A 26,985-nucleotide genomic window follows, 5' to 3' on the forward strand; every position below is an offset into this window, starting at 1 on the left:
GGAAGGGACCTCAGGAGGTCATCTAGTCCAACCCCCTGCTCAAAGCAGGACTAACCTCAGCTATATCATTCCAACCAGGGCTTTGTCAAGCCTCAGCTTAAAAACCTCTAAGGATGGAGATTCTACCACCTCCCTAGGTAACCCATTCCAGTGCTTCACCACCCTCCTAGTAAAAAACTTTTTCCTAATGTTCAACCTAGACCTCCCGCCCTGCAACTTGAGACCGTTGCTCCTTGTTCTGTCATCTGCCACCACCGAGAACAGCCTAGCCCCATCCTCCCTGGAACCCCCTTTCAGGTAGTTAAAGGCCGCTATCAAATCCCCCCTCACTCTTCTCTTTTGCAGACTAAACAAGCCCAGTTCCCTCAGCCTCTCCTCATAAGTCCTGTGCTCCAGCCCCCTAATCATTTTGGTTGCCCTGCGCTGCACTCTCTCTAACTTGTCCACATCCTTTTTATAGTGGGGGGCCCAAAACTGGACACAATATTCTAAATGCAGCCTCACCAATGCCGAATAGAGGGGAATAAACACTTCCTGTGACCTGCTGGCAATGCCCCTCCTAATGCAGCCCAATATGCCATTAGCCTTCTTGACAACCAGGGCACACTGCTGACTCATATCCAGCTTTTTATCCACTGTTACCCCCAGGTCCTTTTCTGCAGAGCTGCTGCCCAGCTCGTCGGTCCCCAGTCTATAGCTGTGCATGGGATTCTTCCTTCCTAAGTGGAGGACTCTGCACTTGTCCTTGTTGAACCTCATTAGATTTCTTTTGGCCCAATCCTCCAGTTTGTTTAGGTCACTCTGTATCCTATCCCTACCCTCCACGGTATCTACCACTCCCCCCAGCTTAGTGTCGTCCGCAAACTTGCTGAGGGTACAATCTACCCCATCCTCCAGATCATTAATAAAGATGTTGAACAAAACCGGCCCCAGGACCGACCCCTGGGGAACTCCGCTTGTGACCGGTTGCCAGCTAGACATGGAGCAATTGATCACTACTCGTTGAGCCCTATGCTCTAGCCAGTTCTCTATCCATTTTATAGTCCATTCATCCAACCCATACTTCTTTAACTTGCTGATAAGAATCCTGTGTGAGACAGTATCAAAAGCTTTGCTAAAGTCAAGGTATATCACATCCACTGCCTTCCCTACATCCACAGAGCCAGTCACCTCATCATAGAAAGAAATCAGGTTGGTCAGGCATGACTTTCCCTTAGTGAATCCGTGTTGACTGTTCCTGATCACCTTCCTCTCCTCCAAGTGCCTTAAAATGGATTCCTTAAGGATCTGCTCCATGATTTTTCCAGGGATTGAGGTGAGGCTGTAGTTCCCTGGATCCTCTTTCCTCCCTTTTTTGAAGATGGGCACTATATTTGCTTTTTTCCAGTCCTCAGGGACCTCCCCCTATTCCCACGAGCTTTCAAAGATAATAGCCAATGGTTCTGAAATCACCTCAGCCAATTCCCTCAGCACCCTCGGGTGCATTGCATCCGGCCCCATGGACTTGTGAATGTCCAATCCTTCTAAATAGTCTTGGACCGTTCCTTCAGCACTGCGGGATGTTCGCCTCCTTCCCATTCTGTGCCACCCAGTGCAGTAGTCTGAGAGCTGATCTTGTCTGTGAAGACAGAGGCAAAAAAGGCATTGAGTACCTCAGCTTTCTCCACATCCTCCGTCACTAGGTCGCCTCCCTCATTCTCTAAGGGGCCCACACTTTCTCTAATCTTCCTCTTGTTGGCAACATGCCTGTAGAAACCCTTCTTGTTCCCCTTCACGTCCCTTGCTAGCTGCAACTCCAATTGTGCTTTGGCCTTCCTGATTTCATTCCTGCACATTCGAGCAGTGTTTATATAATCCTCCCTAGTCATCTGACCAAGCTTCCACTTCTTGTAAGCTTCCTTTTTGTGTTTAAGTTCGCCAAGGACATCTTTGTTAAGCCAAGCTGGACGCCTACCATATTTGCTATTCTTTCTGCACATTGGGATGGTTTGCTCTTGTGCCCACAATAAGGTCTCTTTAAAATACAGCCAGCTCTCTTGGGTTCCTTTCCCCCTCATATTAGCCTCCCAGGGAATCCTGCCCATCAGTTCCCTGAGGGAGTCAAAGTCCGCTTTTCTGAAGTCCATGGTCCGTATCCTGCTGCTCTCCTTTCTTCCTTTCGTCAGGATCCTGAACTCGACCATCTCATGGTCACTGCTGCCTAGGTTGCCACCCACTTGTACTTCCCCTACCAAATCTTCCCTTCCCTTCCCTTCTACAAGCCATAGAGCAGAACAATTCCTGATTGCTGCAGGCTGTCACACATCATCTTCAGTCGGTACAGTGCCAGTTCTGGTCCTGGGAAACAAGCACAGCCTGGTCGGATCGAATCATTATGAAGCCCAATGACCAGTGGCTGCAGAACTTTCGTATGCAAAAGGGCACTTTCTTTGAGCTTTGCGCGGAGCTGTCCCCAGCCCTGAAGTGTGTGCGTACTCCCTTGAGACCAGCTCTGACAGTGGAGAAACAAGTGGCCATCGCTCTGTGGAAGCTGGCAACCCCTGACTGCTACCAGTCAGCTGGGAATCAATTTGGAGTCGGTAAATCTACAGTGGAAGCTGCTGTGATGCAAGTGTGCAGGGCCATCTATAGACTTCTGCTATGAAGGGTATTGACTTTGGGAAACATGCAGGACATACTGGGCAGGTTTGCCGTGTGGGGGAGCTATTGATGACACACATATCCCTATCTTAGCACCTGACCACCTTGCAATGGAGTACATAAACCGCAAGGGGTACTTTTCAATGGTGTTGCAGGCCCTTGTGGATCATAGGTATCGTTTCACCAACATCAGTGTGGGATAGTCTGGAAAGGTGCATGACGCACGCATATTTAGAAACTCAGGTCTGTTCAAGAAGATGTGGGTGGGCACTTTCTTCCCAGACCGAAAAATAAACATTGGGGATGTGGAAATGCCAGTAGTGATCCTGGGGGATCCTGCCTAACCCTTGCTCCCTTGGCTAATGAAGCCCTACATCGAGCACCTCGACAGCGAGAAGGGGTGTTTTAATAACAGGCTCAGCACTTGCAGAATGGTGGTGGAATGTGCATTTGGCCGTTTAAAGGCCAGATGGAGATGTCTCCTTACTAGGCTAGACATCAGTGAAAAAAACATCCCATCAGTTATATCTGCATGCTGTGTTCTTCATAATGTGTGTGAAGCAAAGGGGGAAAAGTTCCCCCAGGGTTGGGCTGTGGAGGCTGAAAAGCTGGCTGCAAATTTTGAGCAGCCAGATGCTAGCTGTACGCTCAGAGCCAACCGTGGAGCACTTCACCTTCAAGAAGCATTGAGAAACCGGTTGTGCAATGACCCGCAGTAATGTCTGTATGTTTTGTGCCTTTCTTTCCCATCCCCCCTACCATCAATATCAGCAGTCTCCCCACCCAAGCTATGACTTAATAAAGAGACATGTTTTTTAATGCAACAAAGTTTTATTAATGACCATTGCTGGGGGAGGAAGGGAAATGAGGGTAAATTCACAGTTTAAAGTGACACTGTGTAAGCAAGTGTGGTTGCTTGCAGTTCTTAACAGGGCTGCTTCATCCTTCTGCTTGCCTACACCGGGATGGAGTGCACAATGTACTGCAGCCTGCCCAGTCTCCTCCTAGACCACTTGGGGGTGGGGGAGGGCAAGAAAGTGTTAGGCGGAGGAGTGTTCTGGAGGGGCTGCAGAGGGACTCTGTCCTGCCGCCGCTCTTTCTGGAGCTCCACAAGATGCCTGAGCATGTCCAATTGATCCCTCATTATATGCAACATTTCCTGCTGTGTACCGCGCTCCTGCTCCTGCACAAATCTTCTATGCTCCATGTCCAGTTTCTGGGACAAGGACATCCTCCATGCTCTGAGCTGTGTCTCAATGGCTGCGAAGGCATTCATGAGCTCGCTGAACATGTCATCCCACTATTTTTTTTCCTCTTTCTGATCTAAGAAAGTCTTTCTGCAGCAGTTCTGGCAGTGGGGGCCAAGGCCGAGGTGTCTACAGCAAGACAATAAAAGCACAGTATTGCCATTGTTAGCAGACCCAAAAAACTGAAGCAACTGCTACAATGCAAAAAGTACTCCCCTTCATGTGCACAAAGCTAAGAGAGACCCGCATGCCATTCTGTACATCTCAGAAGGGTCGGACTGCCGTTACAGAGATGGTAAGCCAGGGGCCCTTTCAGCTGTTATACGGAGGCTTAATTAGTGGTAAAAACCACAGTCCAAAATTTATCTATGAGAGGGATCATGGGGCTCCCTGGTTATATGCAAAGGAACCGTTTGGGAGGAGGTGGGCAGAGCTGATAAGAGGACACCCACGGGTGAATTGCAGTGTCAGAAACCGTAGGCCAACTATGGTGGTGACCCACTATGGCCATAGAAAGGGGACTAGAGGATTGACTGTATAGCTCGGGTACTTTAAACATGGGCCGTCTTCCCTAGGTGACCATGAGCAATATCAGTCTTCTGAGGGTAACGCAGGAGGAAAGGGTTGCTGCAAGCATTGGGGTACAGACCTGGCCCTTATGCTGCTATGCTGTGTTCCGCCATGATTCTGGTTCACTTAATTGCTGTGTGACGCAGAAAAGTATCCTACCATGGTGGAAGAAACAAGGCTGCCCTCTCCAGAAACCTTGTGCAAAGGGTAACAGATTACCTGCATGAGAGTTTCCTGGAAATAGCAATGGATGATTCTCGGAGCATACTTCTGCACATAAATAATCTGTTCCAGGAGTAACCCTCCAGTGAACATTGCTAATATCCAGAAATACCCTCCCCTCCAAATAAAAAGGCCATTTTAGAAGTTGGATCAGGGACATAACCACTCAAAAGAAAAAGAAAAAAAACCTCACCAGATGTGCCTTTCCTGGGATCACAATTGTTACTGCTGTCCTGTATATTGCTGGACAGTTCTGAGATCAGGAAAAGGTCCTGGCCCTCTGGGAGAATGGATACCCAGCACTCGTGCACCCTGCTCTCCTCATTGTCATCCTCAGAGCCCTCATCATTCTCCCTGGACTGGGATCCAGCGGAGGTATCGATGCTGCATGGTAGCACTGTGGTGGGGTCACCACTGAGAATTGCATGCAGCTCCTCGTAAAAGCGGCATGTTTTGGGCAAGGAGCCAGAATGGCTGTTAGCTTCCCTAGCTTTCTGATATGCCTGCAATAGCTCTTTTAGCTTCACATGGCAGTGCTGCCTGGTGTGCCCCTTCTCCAACATGCCCTGAGATATCTTCCCATATATGTACAAATTTGTTTTGCTGGCTCTGAGCTGAGCCAGAACAGACTCTTTGCCCCACAGACCAATGAGATCCAAGATCTCTGGTCAACTCCATGCTGGAGCACATTTGGGCTACAAAGCTCTCTCCACGCTGGATACACAGAAAATGAACATTCAAAATTTCCCGGGGCTTGAGGGGAGGAGCTATTTCCTGTTTGCGTGGCTACGTAACAGCAAAGCACGAATGTCCAGAGTAGTCACAACAGGGCATTATGGGCTAGCTCCCAGAGGCCAATAACGTCGACTTACATTACGCTCTGCCTAAACTGATGGAAATTTGATCCATGAAATTCGAATTACACGCTACGCCACTTGTGGAGGCGGTTTTATTAGATTGACTTTTACCACACTTTGGCAACTGCGGTCGACGTAACTTCGCTTACATTGACCTCCTAAAGTATGTGTCTACACTGGCACGTTAGTTCAGTCAATTCAGTGTAGACCAGGCCTAATAGTCTGTTAAGGGATCTTACAAAGAGGATGGTGATCAATTGTAATCCATGTCACTGCCTCCACCCTCAATCCCTTAGTTCAAAAATAGGGTATCTTCTTCTCTTTGATACTTGGTTGCAACATTGCCAGATGTCTGTTCACAGGGTCATCCTACTGGTTAGGGCTTCTTTACTGCATCTGGACTGCTCTTCCAGCCTGACTGCAGCTGTGCACCTGCTAGCTTCCTGGGCTGATTTCCTAGCCCTGGTTTCAGGCTGATCTGACAGTGATTCTTTGAAGAGCTGGCAACTAGGACTTTTATTTAGTTATCCACAATAGTCAGGATGCAGCATGACTCACTTTGGCTTGATTCCACCTTCAGGTGGTCTAATGCTAACAATTCTAAACATGAGTTGGTCTCTGTTGGACTGAGAGAGGTCTTTTTCCCTGTTACTGGTTTCCTCTTATAGATACAGATCTTACAGTCCTCACATCACTCCTGCATGTCTATAGGTCAGTTCCACAGAGTAAAACCACCTGTGGACATCCATCACAGTCTTTTTAGCCTTTAAGTAGCTGAAAGCATTGTGGTAGGCTTTGAGAACCAGCTGAACCCCCGCTGGAGGCAATACAATCTGGGCAATTTCTTCATTTGTCCTGGGATTCTTAGTGCTACATAGAATCATAGAATATTAGAGTTGGAAGGGACCTCAGGAGGTCATCTAGTTCAACCCCCTGCTCAAAGCAGGACTAACCTCATCTATATCATCCCAGCCAGGGCTTTGTCAAGCCTCAGCTTAAAAACCTCTAAAGATGGAGATTCCACCACTTCTCTAGGTAACCCATTCCAGTGCTTCACACCAGTCTTCCCTTCAGCTCCTATAAATGGATCCACTGCCTCAACAGTTAGGTGGCTTCCAAGGATAGCCTTTTGCATTCAATGACAGATAGCAATCTTACAGTATAACAATGTTAACACTTTTATAATCTCTAGTCTTTGGGGCATTTCTGGCTCCAATATTATTGGCAGCCTAGATAGAGCAGCTGAATTTGCATTGCTTTGGCTACATATGAATTCTACCATGAAGGTACAGCTGTCCAGCATTGCTCCAGTGGTCCCAGTTTGGCAGAGTCCATGAGGTTCATGAGGTTATTTTCTTCTCAGTTATGGCTTTGACCAGGGCCAGGAATTCTAACTTGAAGGAGCTGTAGCATTTGTCATTCTGCTCTGATCTATGCAATCATCAGCTGGCATATGCAATTGCTGTTTCCTGTACATCCTGGTCCTAGAAGAGGACAGTTCCCAGTCCTTTGTTGCTAGCATCTGTATAAGTTTGAAAAGATTGATGTATTCCAGGTAGACTAGTACTGCTGTGCCTACCATGGCAGACTTCAAGCACCCGGCCCTTTGAGATATCTCGTAATGGGACATGAAGGGGTGCACCCATTTGGCAAAGTCCTGTATGAAAGTCCTTTGTAGTACCTAACAAACCCTAGGTACATATATAATGATTGTCCACCTTTTAACAACTCAGACATTTGCTGGGTTAGGGAAGCTCCTATCTTTTGTCACATTATGGTCAAGGTATGCCACTTTCTCCTTCAACAGGTGGCACTTTGAAGGTTTAATCTTCAGCCCACAATGGGTTAGTTTGGTGAATGCAACATCTATCTGTTTCAAGTGACTTTCATAAACCTTTGACTACACAATGACATCATCCTGGTATACGAAGACAGTCTTGAAATTCTTGTTTCCTAGACAATACTGTACCAGCCACTGGAACATATCCAGCTCATTGCAAAGCCTGAATAGTATGCATGAAAATTCATAGAATGTCGTGTGTGGTGAATGCTATCTTCTCCTAGTCCTCTAGGGCCATCTGTATCTGTATCTAGCCTCTGCTAGCCAGATCAACAGGGAGGAAGATCGAAGTGCTGTTTGGTTTGGTTTATGTGTAATTTGGCTGATTTTCTGATAGTCCACAATGCATTTTTCCATGCTTTCTCATAACCAGGATAATGGAGGCTGCCCAAGTGCTGTAACTTTCTCTGATAATGTTTGCGGCCTTCATTTCATTAAGGATCTCATTCACTTGTTTGTACAAATCAGGCAGAATTCGCTATAATGTCTCCTGAACTGAGGCATGGAATGTAATGGATGATGGATTGCATACACCCTGTTCCCTGGATCAGGTTCCTAACCCTGGATTCAGGTTGCATTTGGGCCTGCCCCTTACCGTAGCAGCATGTGCTCTCTCTCTGACCTATGTGGACATCTCTTAGCAGTGTCCCTCTGTCAGCCAGTTGACCCAGAGTCAGTCAGGTGGCCTATAACCAATCCCCTGTACCCACATGCGCAGGGCTGAGCTTCTGCTCTGCAACAGCGTTCCCATCCTCCAATGGGAGAAGGGTTGGTAGCAGGAGGTCAGGAGTGGGATTTCTTCCCTGTCCTCTAGCCAGCTAGGGTTCTCAGAGTAGAGGGTCTAGCTGTCCTCTTCCCATACCCCATACTCAATCACTGGGGTTGGGCTGGCCTTTTCACAGTGACATATAGTAGGGGCGCCACATTAGAATTTGTACCTGAAAAACTTAGTGGACTGCCTGGTTCTCAGCCCTGTACTCAGATTACTAGACAAAGACAATACTTTTCTTTTTTGTGTCTTCTTTATTTATGTCTTATTATTTATATTTACTTATTTATTGTGTCTTATTATTCATAAACGTATTCTTGATAACTTATTTGTTGATGAATATGAAATCTTAGGTTGTTTACATACAAACATTAATTTCAAGTTATTTATATTTCACTTTTACAGAAATATTCTTACCCTGACAAATGCTTTCGATTTGCCAGAAGGTAACGTAACCCAGGAAAACTTTGAACAGATGCAGAAGTGGTGTAACATGACTAATCCAGTGACTTTTCTAGGCCTTAAGTTTGAGACCTGTGACCTCGAAAGTTTCTTAACCGATGTAAGTTGACACTATGGATGGAATCTGTAGAATTATTACAGGGTGAGCTTATATGTAAGTTTCCTAACTCTTTCCATGGGCATGTCTACTATGCCGCAATGGCAGGCATCGATGCAGTGGCATCGATTGAGTGGGTCTGTGTAAACCTGCTCAGTCGATGGGAGAGCACTCTCCTGTTGACTCAATTAGTCCACTTCCCTGAAATGTAGTGTTGTGAAGATGCCATGCTGCATAGCCATAATGTAACTAGCATATCTCACGTTGTCCCAATGCAGCAGTGTAGACCAGGCCCATTATAAAGGATTCTTGCATTCTTTTCTATTAAATGCTTTCACATCCACTCCAGTTATAGCATGATTTTGATATTTGTTAGAAGGAATGCTCTTGGCCTAGGGAAGTACTTTTTTCTCTGTCCCATGAAAATCCATTAAACTTTTGCTGAGATATAAATTGTTAAAAATTGACATTTCCCGCCTCTCACTTCAATTCCTTGGGAAACTTTTGGCAGTCAGCCAGAATAATAACTAAACCCAGAAATACTCTAAGACCAGACTCATTCTGCTGCTAAAGTGATGGCAGATGTAACAGATGACATCATACTGGGAAAGCTTAGGAGCTGCCACAGAAGCTATAGTGGGAGAAAAGAAAGGCTGGATTCCCAGCCCGGATCCAGAACATAGCCCATCCCTCTGGGCACAACATGGGGCAGGAGTTCCCCCAGCTCCCAAAGTGAGCCAAGTCCTCCACCCCAACAAACCCAAGCTGTCCCTTGACTAAGCCAGCCAGCCCCAATCTGGGACAACAACCTTCTCCTGCTGTCAGCTAACGCTGTAGTTACGTTACTTGCAGCCAGTGCTGCAATGCCAAAAGTTAAGTTTTCAAAGTCTGCTGATGATTTATTGGTGGGCAGGGGCTATTACAGTTGCATATAACCAAACTTTATTTTTACCTTTCTCTTTTAGAACAGTTAGGAAATTACATATGAAAAAGCCTACATTGAAGTAACTAGATTACAAAAGACAAGCACTCAAAATTAAGGAATGTCAGATTTACAGTTCCCTGGGCATCTTAATTTAGACCCTTTGTGTGTATGCATTAGACCCTTTGTGTTTATGCTTAAATCGCATGATCACATACTATATTTCCACAGGACTCCTGCCTCATTCAGTGCACAGGATGGATGCATAAACTGGGAAAATCAAGATTGCTCTGGCATTCGTAAATCTGTTATTTTCAAGTTTTTGCATTCTTGACTTTGCAAAATAAATAATATTTTAACATATATTTTAAAAGTATGGATATTTTTAAAAGTTGGTATTTGGGTTTATTAAGCAATGAAATAAGAGTTGTTTCAGAGCATAACTCAAACTGTTTTACTGAATTGAAATGTGTAAAATGCGCTTCTAATTATAGTGATGCTCTGTTTAAAATTGATGTTGTTCTATGAAAAGGTAAATTCACAAAAAGAACCACTAAAGACCAGTTCCATTTAACTTAACTCCTTGGGCTTGTTACAATCTGATACAATGCCTCCATCTGCACAGGGGACTTATAACTGAAGTCCTTTTCCACCAGAATTCCCACTGATTTTGGTGAGCATTCTATTCATGGCATAACTGTGAGACAATGATAAGGAGGAAACTATAAGAAAAAATTGGTCACATATTTTGATTTTACTTAATGTTATTGTCCATTCAAAAAAAATTATCTCAGTAATCTACTTTATATTTGTTACAGTAAACCTAATGCAGAATTACGGCTGATTTATAAAAATAAATAGAAAAGTATTACTATGATGCAGTATAATGCATTTCTATCTACAATATACATAGAAGTATTTGTAAATGCTAAATAGTGTCAGTGCTCCTAAGTTTTGAGTTTGCTGTTTTTGTCTACAGGGAGTTGAAGGAACTGGCTTGGCTTTTATTGTCTTCACTGAAGCTATAACCAAAATGCCTGTCTCACCTTTGTGGTCCATTCTCTTCTTTATCATGCTGTTCTGCTTAGGCTTGTCATCTATGTTTGGAAACATGGAAGGTGTTCTTGTACCTTTGCAAGATCTTAATATCATACCCAAAAAATGGCCTAAGGAACTTATTACAGGTAGGTATTTTATGGTGTTTCAGTATCTATCATCTTTAAAGAAATTTGGAATATCTTTAGTCTTAAAATTAGTTATAAGTGAACAGTCTGACATTTCTTACTAATTTTTATGCTTTACTGAAATGTTTGTCTTTGCTCTATATTTACAGGTCTGATTTGTGCAGGGTCTTATTTGCTTGCCTTTATTTTTATACTGAATTCTGGTAACTATTGGCTGGCACTATTTGACAGTTTTGCTGGATCCATCCCCTTGCTGGTCATTGCTTTTTGTGAGATGTTTTCAGTTGTCTACATTTATGGAATAGACAGGTATGAAATAAACATAGAATTAAATGTTGTAGAAACTATGCAGGAATGAATGAAGATTATAGCTACCATCTTATTATACCCCAGTGCACATCTGCTCTCTAATGGAACTCACAGGAATTACACAAACATAATTTAGCCTTTGTAATATAATTTTTTTAAAACTCTCTCAATAAACAGAGAAAAATATCTGTTAAGAGTTAGTGTTCTTGATTTATATTGTACATTAAAGCTACTCAGCTTTTTTGCCAACAGATGTTAGTAATCAGTCATTGATAATTGACCACATACCTATAGCAAAAACTAAATAATTTTCTGAAGGGTTGCAAGAGAATAATATACTTGACAAGTGTTCAAGAGTAGAATATTTTGTACATGAATTCCTTGTTTTTTAAAATAAGTATCAGACACTGTAATGCAAATATGCAATAATTAGTTCATTTGAATAATAAGTGTGATGCCTACATTTATGTTAAACTGTCAATGGAAATATACCTATATTTTAAAGTCTTGATTCATTGTAACTACACTTAGATTTTACTTCTTAACTTTCCGATTTAGTTAATTATTTCCAGTAATAAAGATGAGATGCTAGCAGTGGTGGAGGTGTCAGAAGATGATGGTCCTGGAGCAAATTGATAATTTATAAAGCAGTAAATCACCTGGCTAGAGAGTATGCATCCAAGAGTTCTGAAGAAGCTTAAATATGAAATGGCTGAGCTGCTAACAAAAATAAGCAATTTCATTAAAAACAACTCCTGTTATAGAAGATTTGAGGATAGTAAATGCTGTAATTATGTTTTAAAGAGGCTCTAGGGATGATCTGAAGATATATAGCCAGGTACATATGACAGGCTTACTAGTCAAATTGGTTGAAGCAGAACAACAAAAATTCCTGGAAGATTGTGATATAAATACCTTTAACTAGTATAGTTTCTGCAAAGTAAAATGGTGCCTTGCTAATCTTTTAGAATTATTTGAATGTGCCAGTAAAGTATTAGTAAAGAGGCCTTGATCACTGTCTAAAGGTATTTATATGGGGAACAGAAATTTGATAATAGAATGCTCTTCAATTTAACAGACTATGATATAACAAGATCCAATGGCTGATAGTTGAAATTAGACAAAGTCAGACTGGAAATAAGCACAGATTTTTAGAGTAACTGACCACTGGAACAATTTACCCAAGCTTGGGTGGATTCTCTATCGCTGGCAGTTTTTAAAATCAAGATGGGAAGTTTTTCTAAAACATACTCTAGTTCACACAGGAATTAATTCAGGAAAGCCTGTGTTATGCAGGAGGTCAGACTAGGTGCCCACAATGGTCCATTCTGGCCTTGGAATCTCTGAAACAATGAAAACTGGTTGACATATTTTTAGACTTACAAAAACGCCTTTGACAAGGCTTAACACAAAAGCCTTGTGCTAAATAGTCATGGGGGAGAATCAAAGTATTTTCGTGGATCAAGAACTGACTAGGAGACAAAACAAAGAGTAGGATTAAATGGTCAATTTTCTTCATAGCAAAAGTGCCTCAAGGTTTAATACTAGGTTCAGTGTTGTTTAATGTTGTTCAATGAAGTGAAGTAGCAACATTTGCAGATGACACAAAGTTATTTAGGTGAGTCATGTCCAGAGAGGACTTGTGAGGATCTAGAGAGACCTAAACAAACTAGATGAATGGGTAACATGATGGCAAATGCACATTGAATTGTTTACATTTTTCCCTCCATACACCTTACAGGGTTCTAAATTAACTGTATGTACGCAGGAAAGGGATGCTGGCATTGTTGTGGACAACTCAATGAAGATCTCTGCTCATCAATGTGCAGCTGCAATAAAAAAAAGCAATCAAGATTTTAAGATGTATAAGGAATAGAATGGGATAGACAATAAAACAGAGAATATTGTAATGCCTTTACATGAAACAATGGTATGATCTCATCTGGACTATTGTGCATAGTATTGGTCACCCCATCTCAAAAAGGATTGTGTGCAGTTCTAGAAAGGACTCAAGGGAGAGTGAAAAGAATGCTCCAGGAGCACAAAAAAGTTCTCATTGAAAAGATTAGGATTTAGGCTGTGGGGACATGATAAAAGTATATAAAATAATGAGTGTTATAGAGAAGGGAGCTCAGGAGCTTCTATTCTCCCTTTCTCACAACAGAATAAAGGAACATTTAAAGGTGACAAATTCAAAACTGATGAAAGGAAACACTTTTTCACACAATGTATAATTAGACTGTGAAATTAATTGCCACAGGAAATTATTGAGGTTAAGAATTTAGCAAGATCCAAAAAGGGATTGGACATTTACATGAGTAACAAGAATAAGGAGAATCATAGTTAATTATAACAATTTTGGAAAGGATATAAATCTTCATGCTTAGGCATAAGCCATTTGCTAAATATTAAAGACCAGGATGGGACCTAATGTTGGGACAGAATATCCCACATTCACCTAGTATAGGGTTCTTTCACTGTCCTCTGAGGCATCAAGTATTGGCCACTGCTGGAGACAAGATACTGGAATAGATGGACCTCAGGCCTGCCCCAATATGACAATTCCTTTGTTTCTAACTGTGAAAGCCAATAGTAGAAGAGACTTTTTAAATCGTTAGGTATTTAAAAAAACATTGCTGCATAACAGCCATTCCTGAACAGTGTACAGTTTATTCACCCTGCAGAATCTTCCAGGTTCCTGCTGTGCAATGCTTAAGGGGCACTGTACCAATTTGGGCAGTTCTAAATATAAAAAAAAACCCTGCCCACGCTTAAAGTGATATGGAAGCTTCTATTCTTCTGGGCAACAAACTGTGCAATTCTTCCAGCAACTCTGTGTTAGGGTCCTTTCATATCTTATTCTCTGTTTTTCCTCAGCTACTGCTGGCCCAGCTTCCCTGGGCCACTGCAGAGGCCACCCTTTACCTCAGCATAGTTCTGCTGGTTATAGCACTTGATTGTCAATGGTTCCCCAGCATCTTCCAGCACCACAATGTGGCTGCACAGCTACCTCCCTTCTGGACTGCTTTCCCATTCATAGCCTTAGTGAGGCAGTTGCACTACACAAGCCCTTTTTTTAGGAATCCCTTCCTTGCTGACTGGCTGGTCAATACTAATTCTTCAGAACAGAGTTACCCTCTTATAGGAACTTTTTTCCCAGTATGTCTTTCTGGCATTGGCTCTTTAAATTTGATAGCGCCATGTAAGTAGAGCTTAAAAGTGGCTATTTTTCTACTCGCTGCTGCTTGGTGCATCTCCCCGTCGCATCCTATAAGTATTTATAACTTTTGTTTATGGTGTGTTTTCCCCCAATTTTTTCTTTCTAACTGCTGAGGAGATAGCACATCTCACATGGTTCTCTAATCAAGAAGGAATCTGTTTCCTCAGTTTTATGTTCCTTTTCCATCCCACACAGAGACGTTAAGGCCGCATTTTTAATGTTCACTGCAGTTGCCAGTGTATTAATTTGTACCCTTAAGGACAGAGTGTTAAACCCCGTCTAGTAATCTGGGCATTTTATCTTTCATGTTGACCATCCAGTTTACCAGATAATCCATCAACAGTATAAATTCTCATCCTAGAACACAGTAATATAACCCATCAGTAGCCCATTTGATAGCTGAATAGCTTAAAGCTAAGAAAGAACATTATGATTATCTAGTATGGCCTCCTACATAACACAGGCCATGGAATTTTACCAAGTGATTTCTGGGTCAAATCCATAGCATCTATTTGAGCTACAGCATGTTTTTTAGAAAGACATCTGGTCTTGATTTAAAGCCTTCAGGTAATGAAGAATCCACCACATACCAATACAAGTTATTCCAATTGTTAATTTTTAAAAAATATGTGCCTTATTTCTAGTTTGAATTCATTTAGCTTTGGCTTCCAGCTATTGGATCTTGTGCCTTTGTCTACTAGATTAAAGATCCCTTCATTGTCAGCTGTCTGAAGATTTTTCATAGCTTCTAAGGCCTGAAGATACTACTGTAATCGTCTATTCTGACCTCCCGTATAACACAGACCATAGAATTTCCCCAAATTATTCCTTTTTGAACTAGAGCATATCTTTTAAAAAAAAAATTCACCTTTGATTTAAAAATTGACAGTGATGGTGAATCCACCATGCCCCTTGATAAATTATTCCAGTGACTAATTACCCTCACTGTTAAAAATATATGCCTTATTTGCAGTCTGAATTTGTCGAGTTTGTTGAGTTTGTCTAGACTGTGATCAAGCCAACTCTTAACCTTCTCTTGGATACACTAAATAGACTAGTTTCTTTAATGTCTACCAGCGATCCAAGTTTTTAAACCTCAAAGAATTTCTGTAACTCTTCTGAACACTTTCCAATCTGTCATGTCCTTTTTAAACTGTTGACACCAGAATTGGTCATGGTATTCCAGCAGTGGTATCAGGAATGCAGTATAAAGTGGCAATAACAATTCCCTTCCCACTTGATATTCTCCTGCTTATACATCCAAGGATTGCATTTGCTCTTTGCCAGTACATAGTAGTGGGAGTTTATGTTCAGTTGGTCATCCACTAGGTCCCTAGCAGAGTCACTGCTTTCCAAAAATATAATCCCTTATCCTGGAAGCAAGATCTACATTATAACTGCTTAAACTGAGACCCATTGGGCTGGATTTTCAGAAGCGCTAATCAACCACATAATTCTAATAGAATTAAATGTTGCTGTAAGTATTCAGCATTCTGAAAAAAAAAAACAGGCGTAAGGCGTCTCAGACTGCCTCCAACATTATTATGGATTTTTAAAAGAAAAAATAAAATATCCCATCAAACCTGAAAGAGTGTCTGCAAATAGAAAACAGCTTCATGTACAGCAAACTTTCCATTCAGGCACATCCCCAGTCTTGAAACCACATGTTTTTAAGCCTTAGCAGCTTTACAGTGGCACATATGGCTCTGTCCCACTCACATAAAAGGAGAAAATAAAATACATGTGATAATTTAGCTTCATCCTGATTCTGTGAATCATTCACATCACATTGCATTACCATTAAAGCAACTCAATAGCTTGATCAGATCCATCCCCAAGGGATCTACTGGATAGCCACAAAAGAGGACTGAAGGACACTTTCAATAATGACTTTAATTAATTAGTATGTGAGCAGTTAAGACAAGTCACAGTTCTCTAACACTCTGACATATAGTTGCAATGTCTAGCTAAGTGACCCTTATGCATAAAAGCTACATTTACCATCTCTCATTTCAGTAATAAATGAAAGAATAAATAAAAGAAAGAGTTCTGGGGATAAAATGGAAAAATCTTGAGGAGTTTTACAGTACAGTTGAGGAGCAAACAGACAAACCTTGAGAAATTTTATAATATATCAGAGGGAAACAACCTAGACAGTCATCCTAGCTGAAACCAGTTCACACAATCAGCTCTGAAGGCACTATACCGTAACTAGATATCAGTGTGAAATCAGAAGCAGTCACCCAATTATTGAAACAACGCATGTTTTTAAAAGTATTTTTCCTGGCTTCCTTTTGGGAAATGTGAATCAAACTTAAAAGACATTGACATTTGCCTTAATTAGAAAAATATTACTCAATCTTGTTTTTAACTATTTACATTTTACTGTGGCATTGGAAAGTTCTGAGAAGTACAATTAGTGTGATTGTGATTGGACAATCTTAGAATGTGCTTTGTAAACTACTACAGTGGAGTGATTTTCCTGAACTTGCTACCTTTGCTTTTAGGTTTAACGAGGATATCAAATTCATGATAGGACACAAACCCAACATTTTCTGGCAGGCCACATGGAGAGTTGTCAGTCCTCTCATTATGTTAGTTATCTTCTTATTTTACTTTGTGGTGAAAGTCAACCAAGAACTGTTCTATATCACTTGGGATCCTAATTATGTAAGTACATAAGGCCAAAAACATGTATCTTGAATTATTTATGTATTCCTCCTTCTTTCTGTGCTTGTACTAATTACAATCCATCTTCCCCACCTTGCCCATTCAACAGTGTTTACATGAATACTCTCCTACAATGCATAAAATGGAATATAAAAAATTATATGTTAGAACTGCTAGATGGTAATGTCCTAGTAATTTTGCTCAAGAGAAGGAGAAGATAGGGAGAGCACAACGAGTCTTACTGTGAGACAGGGTCAAGGCAGGATGCTGAAACATATATTACTGTACCTATTTTACAGTGGTGTTGTGAGGATTACTTAGTCAATGTGTGTAAAGTGTTTTTAAGATGTTAAATGCTTAATAGTATTATTGTGGAACCCAGTGAAATTATAAAAGGTATTTTTTTTAATCTTAGTTTATATTCTTTAATACATAAACTACAAATATGTACGTTCTTTAATACATTCTTTAATACATAAACTACAAATATTTCCTTATCCTTTCAGAATTAAAATACCATTAAGGATGAATTAATGTTATAGTTCTGAGTTTTCTCTGTATTACTGTTTAATATGTATAGGCATAGTGGGGGCAAACAACCTAACTACTTTTAGGATGGCGCTTGATAAATTTATTAACAGGATTATATGACAGGGTCATGTGGAATATCAGGGGACTGGACTCAGTAACCAAGGAGAGTCCCTTTTAGGCCTATATTGCTATGCTGAATGTTCTTACATATTCTCTCCATCACAACTCCCTGAAACGTGATTGTTTATTTTCACAGGATCAGTTCCCCAAATCAGTGAGAGCTGGATATCCAAACTGGGTGTATGCCATCATTGTAATCCTGGCTGGAGTGCCTTGTTTGGTCATCCCAGTCTTTGCCATCTACAAAGTCATCAGAAATTGCTGTCAAAAACAAGATGGACATCAGGGTCTTGTCATCTCGGTTTCTGAGTCCTCTGTGAATGGAGACCTGAGGAGTCATGCATAAAAACATATTTCAAAGAGATTGGAAAAAAGACCTTGTTAGTGAAGGAAGAAAAAACAAAACAAATAAAATCCATAGTTAGTTCCATTGTCATAAATGGGTAATGATGTGAGGCTCTGAGGGGAACAATGAAACTAAATGAACCCTATAGTTACTGATTTCAGTGTCTGACTCTTCAGGCAGGAATACTAATGTGAACACTAATTTTATGCTGACTTGTGTCTTACACACTCAATTGTTTTCACCACGTTGGCCACTGTGTTGCACAGCATCACAAATATTTTTCCTCGAGTGAACATTTTAAATATTTAACTATTAAAACATTTCTAAGTATCAAAATGCTATTTTGATTTATTTATACCTCTTGGCTATTTCTCTAACTGCCCCTTTATTTTCTAATTGCCAGCAGATAGTTCTTTCCCCTGCTGACAACATAGGAGAAAGAATCCTCTATGGAGTTGCAGCAGTTCAGGGAATGGCACAATCTGCCTTTAGCACCAATTTAGCAAACAGTGGAAGGTAACGTGGTCTCTCAAACACCCCTTGTCCAAGACTTCCATGATGGCAGGGGGCCTGAGGGGGACAAGCTGGGATAAGATTTTTACCCCCTCTCCTCACTGTCAAGGTGGGTAGCTTTAGTATAGTATTGTAATACTTGCTTATAGAATCATATTAATTTATTGGACCACTGCAAGTACTAACTCTAGCACATAGAGCAGCATTGAACTTCCTGCTAACACTCCACCAGGCCAGAGGAAACAAACAAGACAACAATTTAACACTAAGATAAAGTTATAGCACCATCTATTGGTAGAGGTGCTGTCTACACTAATCATTACAACTTATCCCCCTCCAATTAAATAAGAATTTAAAATGTTAACTTCTAGGGATCCATATAGTCTGCCATCCGCTCAGGTTTCAGTATAAGTCTTTCTGCTCAAGTCCTATAGTCAGTCATGGAACTATTGCTCATAGATGGAGCTAGACTATTAGCAAGTGCAGAGGTTATGTTTTCCATGTTAGGCATAGCTATTGTGGATAGACTGTTGAAGACTGCAGTGTGCTGAGGTCCTGAAAATACCTGACAATTCTTCCTCCACAACCAGTCCTCCACCCCAAGGAACAGAAATCTTCTGGGGTACCTCCAAATCCTCTTCTGCATTCCTCTGGGATAGTTGTTGAGCATCCTCAATGTTTGCCCTCCCTTTTCTTTCAATGAATCTGTTTACCAGTTCTCAATGGATTACAGAGAGGCTAGCTCTTCCTTTTTCTATCAGCAAGAAAAAGTTGTTTAGTTCCTTAATTACTGCATAAGAGCCCCTCTAAAAAGGAATAAGTCTGAGATTTTTTTCCAAGCGGTCTTTTTCAGTTGTGTAGTCACACCGACTCTTTCCAGGATGGGAAATTAATTTTCCTTTTTCTGGCATGCTCACTTCCAGCTCATCTGTTCCGCTACCTTCTGGAATGCTGTCCTCACATCACTGATATAAGACTCTACAATGTCACACACCTGTGTAGGTGCAGGAGCCCTTGCTTGTTCCTGCTGCCTGAACATCGGGTCACAGGGAAGCATGGTTTCCAGAGTCCAAGAATAATCTCACAGGGAAAGTAATAGCTAGTTGAATGCTAGCTAGTGTTATATGCAAAGCCAACAAAACATGTCTTTGTATCCTAGGCTTGTTGAACTTCACTGACTAAGACTCAAATCAAGGAACCAATGATGCAGTTTATTCTCTCCACTTCCCCATTACTTGCAGGTGGGCAACACTCATTCTCACATGGCTATCTGGAGTTGGCAAACTTCATGTGGTACCTGTGATTCAAATTCTTTCTCACTGCAGATGAAAGTTGGAGGGCCAAACTGCAATGCAACATGTTTCATCAGTGCATCTGTAACTGTATCATTCCTTCTATCGTTCAGTGGCTGTGCCTTCACATACATTACCAGCAGATATCGAGTTCTACGTGGTGTTTCTGGTAGTAGTCAGTGTGTGTGAACTCCCAGGGATTAGTATACTAGCCATTTCCTCTAAAGGATTCCTGCCTCTCCTTGCTGCAGCTTTCCTTTATTGACAGGCAAGACAGGAAAGTACCAAGTCCTTAACTTCGACAGCTGTGCCCAGCCAAAATAATCTGCCAAAAAAACCCATCTTAGTTATACCTTAGGTGGCCTGCCATTTCATGATCATGAAGACACTCTAGTACTGTTCCCTGTAAGCTTGCTAGCAAGACAATCCTTTTACCTTCATGCACCAGCAATTTGGTAGCCAGATCAATGTATAATCATTCCTGGTACTGTTTTGAACCTCTCTAGTCTGGATCTCCTTTGGTAGATCTGTCGATGCACCAAACATAACTTAGGATCCTTTGATTGTTCTTGCCAGATGTCCTCACAAGGTCAGGCTGAGTTTAATCTCACTGCTCTCACTTAGCTGAGAGCAGCCATAGCCACATTAGGTTTATGGTGAACTGTGAATATACATTCAGACAGTTTGTGAATCCATCTCCACAAGTGTCCTTCTGAGTTGTGCTTTGTAACAAGCTATTGCAGGGCACTGTGATCTGTGCACACTGTGCATGTTGTATTTAGTAAATAGAAATGATAGCCTTGGGGGGCATCCACACTCGCTAGACATATGAATGGACATCATGGAACTAGGAATTTAAGCAAAGCATAGTTTAGAAGTCCTTCCTTCAGTGGCTGAAATGCTTTTTGGTGTTACAGACTCATAGACTATAAAGTCAGAAGGGACCAATATGATCAGTTAGTCTGACCTCCTGCACAACGCAGGCCACAGAACTTCACCCACCCACTCCTGTAAAAGACCTCTAACCTAAGACTGAGTTACTGACATCCTCAAATAATGATTTAAAGACTTCAAGGTACAAAGAATCCACCAGCAAGTGACCCATACGCATGCTACATAGGAAGGTGAAAAACCCTGGGCCAATGCCAATCTGCCCTAGGGGAAAATTCCTTCCTGACCCCAAATATGGCGATCAGCTAAACCCTGAGCATGTGGGTAAGACTCACCAGTCAGACACCCAAGAAAGAATTCTCTGGAGTAACTCAGAACCCACCCCATCTTACATATCATCACAGGCCATTGGGCATATTTAGCGCTAGGAGTCAATTGCCAAACTAGGCTGTTCCATCATACCAGCCCCTCCATAAACTTAGCAAGCTCAGTCTTGAAGCAAGCTAGGTTTCTTGCCCCCACTGTTCCCCTTGGAAGGCTGTTCCAGAACTTCACTCCTCTGATGGTTAGAAACCTTAGTCTAATTTCAAGTCTAAACATCCTGATGGCCAATTTATATCCATTTGTTCTTGTGTCCACATTGGTGCTGAACTTAAATAATTCCTCTCTTTCCCTGGTATTTATCCCTCTGATGTATTTTGCTGTGCTGTGCTAAGCTAAGGAGCAGACAGAAATACAGTGGGGGCGTGGAAGAGCGGAGGAGTCCCGAGAAAGATACTGGGCCCAGGAGGAGGATACCCACCCCTGGCAGGACTGAGATTCCTCCCCTCCCTTCCCCCCCCCCCCCCCCGAGAGGCCAGAAGGACCGAGGGGGCAAAAGTAGCCCAGGGGAGAAGACGGCAGCTGCAAGTACACTGCCAGCAGCTCATTGCTGCTACTCATAGGGCCCCTGGGCTGGGACCCAGAGGAGCGGGCGGGCCCGGGTCCCTACCTCCCTCCCAGGGGAGACGGGGTAACTGGTGATGCCCTGGCCACTATAAGAGAAGCGTGAGATCCGATAGGGTGAAGCCAGCTGCTTGCCACAATTTATAGAGAGCAATCATCTCTCCCCTCAGCCTTCTGTTGCTCTGTCCAGACAAGATGCTCTTAGTTAGCTGACATAACGATGCTGCCCGCTTTGTGAAATTTTTTATGAAAACCAGGGCCACCCTACTGACTAAGGCCACTAGGCGAGGCTGCCCTGAAACACAGGATAGGAAATTAAACCAAACCGCAAAGTGTACAAACCCTGTGACAGGACTCCAACGCATTGTCACTGACTACATGCTTATGTAGCTGATGTGACTCCTCACAAACTACATTTGTTTCCAGCAAGTTGTAACCCTAAATCTTTACAGTGCTTCAGAATCCTTTCTATTCCTATTAGATATTCCTCCCATGTTCTGTGGAACCAAACAAAGTCATCTAACTACATGAAGATGTCTTCAATTCTTAAAACTTGGATTAGATCATTTACTACCCTCTGACATGTCTTTGGTATGTTCATAAGTCCAAAAGACATTCTGCAGAACTGAAAACAGTCTATAGGGTATCACAAAGGCATTTTTTCCTTGATCCTTGGGTGTTACTTTAATCTCATGGTATCCAGATACCAAATCAAAATAACTAAAATATTTTGCTCCTTACATTTTATCCAGTGTGTCTGCTTTGTGGGGAAGTGGGTAGCTAGCTTGAACTGTCTGTTAATTAAGTTTCTTGTAGTCAAACCATATCCTCAAGTTTCCTGTGTGCTTTTTCACAATTACAATTGAGGTGATGTGGATTGTTCAATAAGTCCATTCTCCAGCACTTCTCTTTCATTGCAATCAGAACACTCCCTGGCTGAAATACAATCCAGTGTTCCACGGAATCATATCTCCCAAGCACACTAGCATATTGTAAGACCAGCTGTTCTAACTGCTTTCTTTCATTGCCTTCTACAAATGCTTCTGTCAAAGTCAACCCCTAGTTCTTTTACTGACTGGGATGCTCCACAGATCCTGATCTCTGCCCTATGAAAGGCTTTGAGACACCAGCTACATTGGACACTGTCCCCATGGTCTGATTTTTCACTAACTGCACTACCTGGTCAGTTACAATAATTGCTCTTACCCAGAACTCCCCTTTTGGTTCAGTTTGAAACAGAGTTCTGCTAAACAGTAATCCTGAGTGAATATTGCTAGCTTCAAACACTCCTACAGGTTCACTGCAGCAGTTCTTTATCTTTAGGGCTATTATTGCATGATGACCTGGCTTCACCACATTATTCTGAGCCACAGTTCCCCTCTGCCACCGTGTAGGCATGGTAGAGGCGCCTCTAAGACCCCAATCAATAGTTGCTCCCCAAGGTCCATGCTTCCAACTATTCAGCAGAGGTATCTGAATATTGTCCAGGGACAAGTTGGTCTCTTAACACCCCAGGAGTTCCCATGACACCCGCAGATGAAATCCATTCCAAATGCAACAGGAAAAGTCTATTTAGCATGGAGAAATGCCAGGTTGAGTGGAAGCTGGAATTCTTCTGTTGTCAGCAGTGTCTGATGATCAACAGTCACCAGTTTAACTCTTGCAGTACAAATTTTCTTCACTTTCAGCAGTAGGTTCAGACTAAGTTCAGATCCTGAGTCCAACAGCAGTGTGGTTTTTCTAGCTGTTGATGTGTCCAGAAACATAGTAACAGGTATCTGCGCAGCTGTTCACAGGGGCTGTTCTAATACTTGCCGATGGTGGCCCTATTGCATCAGCAATTTCTAGTTTTCTTTGGTGTGGCTTCCCTCTGCTGAGATATTTCCATCTCCAGGAGCTTTTGTCTCCACATCACCTGCAAATGTCATTGAGCCTACAATCTAAAATGGGAAACAATCTTTCTCATGTGTCCCATAGGACACTGGTGAATAGCCTGCATTTGGGCCTCCTCCAAGTTTTTGCCATTTCACTAGCAATAATTTCTTGAAGTGTTGTATCTGATATAAAGTAGTCACTCTGATGCTGGGAATTAACAGCTGATACCTTTAAGGAAACCCCAGCTTCTGGATCCACATGTGTAACTCTGTATATAACCTGGTCCATAGGTTTAGCCAATGTTATATTCAAGAGCAGGTTATGAAGGGCTCCTGTCAAACCACTGGGCATACACTCCTGTCTGCATTGCCAATTCCAGATCTGGCACAACAGGTTCTGCTTCACTTAAGCCATCTCCCTTTCACAGTGGTGCAGGGAAAGCCCCCATCAAAGTCTTCTCAATACACACAAATAATTATACAGGGTTCCCCTTCCTGCTGCCTCCTGGCTTGCCATTCCTTCTCAAATTTCAAAAAAGCCATTCCCCCCTCATAGCAGTTGTATAAATGTTTGCATTACTATCTATAGGAACCACAATTCACACTGGCAAGCTGCTAATAAAAGGCTTTGGCATCACCATCCAAAACACTACTAGGTACTGTGCTGCTTTCTCATCTACCTACTCATTCATAGAGAGCCACAGCTCAGTCTGTCAGCTACTGACAGATTCTAGTCTCATTTGCATGACCAGGAAATTACTTTTCAGACAAAGGTCCTTTTGTCATCTTCAGGTTGCTTCCACCAGCTTTAATTCTTATAGAATGACAGGGATTTATTGGGACATTGCAAGTACCAACCTACTCCAGCACAGAGTCAGGATGGAGTTTCCTGATAACCCCTACCCCCAGGTCAAATACAACACAATAATAAAGGACAACAACTTAATGCTAAGATAAAGATAAAGCACCATCTATTGATGGAGGTACTGCCTACAGTAATCATTACAACATTGATCACCAGAACACTCAGGGCTCAAACTGTAGGCCTCTTTAAACTGACTAACCCCTTTCTCCACATGTATCACTTTGCACATTTTTTTAAAGAAAAGATCAAGCCTGAGTTGATCCATTCCCTAACTTTCCATCATAACAAAGATAGATTTTTTTTTCCAATGGGCTATCTATGCTTTAACGCATCCAAATGAGTTAGTGTACGGGAAAAGGTAAGTACTTGAATTACCAGGTCTTCACTTGTAAGGTTTATATTGAAATGGGGATGTGTGTCAATTTTCTTATTTAAAGGAAAACAGATTATTTCATTGGCATTACTACCCTGAAACCACCCCCTCTGTTGTTTCATGGATTCCACAGCCAGAAGAGACTGTTGTAGTTGGTTAACAGAACCTTAGCCAATGAACTTGATATAGCTGGGCCACTCTTGACCAGAATTGATTAGGATATGACATAGAAGACGTCAAGGAACGTGCTAAAGTGCCTGACCCAGAAGTTATAATGTGAGTGGCTGTGAATATAGTCAATCTTTGGATCAGTCAGAGGATAAAGTGACTGCATCCTTCATATTCAGTAGAGGAATAAAAGTACCAAAATAGAGTTGTTGTAATTTAAAGAACACTGCACTATTCTACAGTAATGGCCCAGGATTCTTCATCTGAGGCTAGTGCTGCTGCAATATTTTGACTAATGCTTTTTAAACAAATTATGAGTAAAGGGAATTAACTCTGGATCCTGTAAAACCTGATCAGTTCTTGCATGATGGCCCAGAGTTGTAAAGGATTTAACTGTTGCTTAGATCAGCATAAGTGACTTAGGAACCTAAGTCTCAGTGAAAATGAATTGGAATTAGGCTACTATGTGCTTACATTTCTTTTGAAAATGAGATTTAGGCTCCTAGACAAATTCAGACTGGATATAATGTGGAATGTTTTAATCGAGAAGGCAATTTAAATCAAAATTGGATGTTTTCCTAAAAGATATGCTTTTAGTTCAAACAGGAATTATTTGCAGGAAGTATTGCTATACCAGAGATCATATGAGATGATCACAGCGGTCTCTTCTGGATTTAGACTTTATAAGCATGGAGAATATCATGTGACTTGATCACAGATTACATTAGTTGTACATGTGGAAGAAATTTCTGATCGTACACAGTGCTTTAATATAGCAGAAAAGGGGATAATGAGATCCAGTGCACAGAAGCTGAAGCAAGACAAATTCCTACTAGAAATAAAGTGCACAGTTTTGACAGTGAGATGACAGTTTCTCAGGATGTCCTGGACCGTGGGTCACCAAGCTACCCTCCTGCCTCCAGTGAGAGGCAGTCTTTCTTGAAGTGGCTGGATGTCAGCTCTCTGATATTGCCAGTCCTTCAGCCATTAAAGCACTCGCCTCTGCGCTCTGCCAGTCTCTACTTCGTCTTGCAGGTAAACACTTAAAGCACCCCTGTCCCCGAACACCTCAGAAGTCCTCCCCACAAGTGTCCAGTCTTGTTGCTGGCCATTCACAATAATTACCAGGTTCACTACTCCTAAGGGCATATTGACACACACCAGTTTGCATGATTCAACTAAATATCAGCTCCAATAATACAGCACTAATCTATTTATGGTGAAAACTAATGTAAGTTTATTAACAAAGATTTTAAGAGAAACTGAGCAAGAGTAGAGTATAACATGCTTTTACTAGACTAAAATTTAACTTCTACAGGCTACAATGCTTTTTCTAAACAATCTCTCACCAAAACATTTTCTGTAGAGTTTGCTGGTTTTCAGTCAAACCAGGATCCAAAATGTTCATGAGTCACTCCCCTGTGCCAACGGTGTTCCTCAGTGAAAAGGATATGAAAATGTCCTTTAGTTTCTCCTTATATTTCCCAGAGATCATTGTCTTTGTTCCCAGAGTCAGGATGACCCTCCCTGGGGTTCAGACTCCAATGTGCTCTCCGCTATTGAATTCACATCCCCCTGTTATTTTCCTCTGCAAATGGGGTTGTCGTATCAGCTTACAATGCTTAATTTACACATGAACCTAAGCAGACAGGAAAATCAAAATTCTTTTGTCAACTTGTTTGTTAACCTTGGCTGGGACACAGATCCTCAAATGTATTTTCAGTACATATGTACAACTTTTTAACTATCACCTGTACATACATCACACAATGATTATGAGAGTCAATATGACAAACTTCCATTAGGCATCTCAACGGACCCTGTGACAGTGTTTGGATTAGGGGAACCTTTTAAAATATGGTTTAATATCAATACTGCAAAATTACAATAATTTGTTCAGGAGAGGCCACATCAGGTACCATTAGAAAGGCTAAGTAAGCTGTTTATGTGTACATGTCCTATTTGTATTGGAAGTCATAGATATGTTTGATATATCTGTATTTCAACTTGTGCTGTGTTTCTGAGTGACACCCCAGACAGGATGGTAGCAGCAATAAG

The 26,985-nt window shown here is 41.8% G+C and overlaps 1 protein-coding gene across 1 annotated transcript in view; it reads left to right on the top strand.

The window, feature by feature from the left end:
* The window catches only part of SLC6A19 (solute carrier family 6 member 19), a 47,696-nt gene extending 29,364 nt beyond the window's left edge, over positions 1-18,332 (top strand). The window contains exons 8-12 of the mRNA XM_067556302.1: positions 8,551-8,707; positions 10,606-10,810; positions 10,960-11,119; positions 16,847-17,009; positions 17,797-18,332. Of these exons, the coding sequence (XP_067412403.1) occupies positions 8,551-8,707; positions 10,606-10,810; positions 10,960-11,119; positions 16,847-17,009; positions 17,797-18,006 (895 nt within the window). The 3' untranslated portion in view covers positions 18,007-18,332. The remainder of the gene's footprint in view (positions 1-8,550; positions 8,708-10,605; positions 10,811-10,959; positions 11,120-16,846; positions 17,010-17,796) is intronic.
* Positions 18,333-26,985: the final 8,653 nt, after the last annotated feature.

The sequence above is a fragment of the Emydura macquarii genome, unplaced genomic scaffold, assembly GCF_026122565.2.
Source record: "Emydura macquarii macquarii isolate MOO-44397 ecotype Brisbane River unplaced genomic scaffold, CSIRO-AGI_Emac_v2 contig_1704, whole genome shotgun sequence".
Taxonomy (NCBI): Eukaryota; Metazoa; Chordata; order Testudines; family Chelidae; genus Emydura; species Emydura macquarii.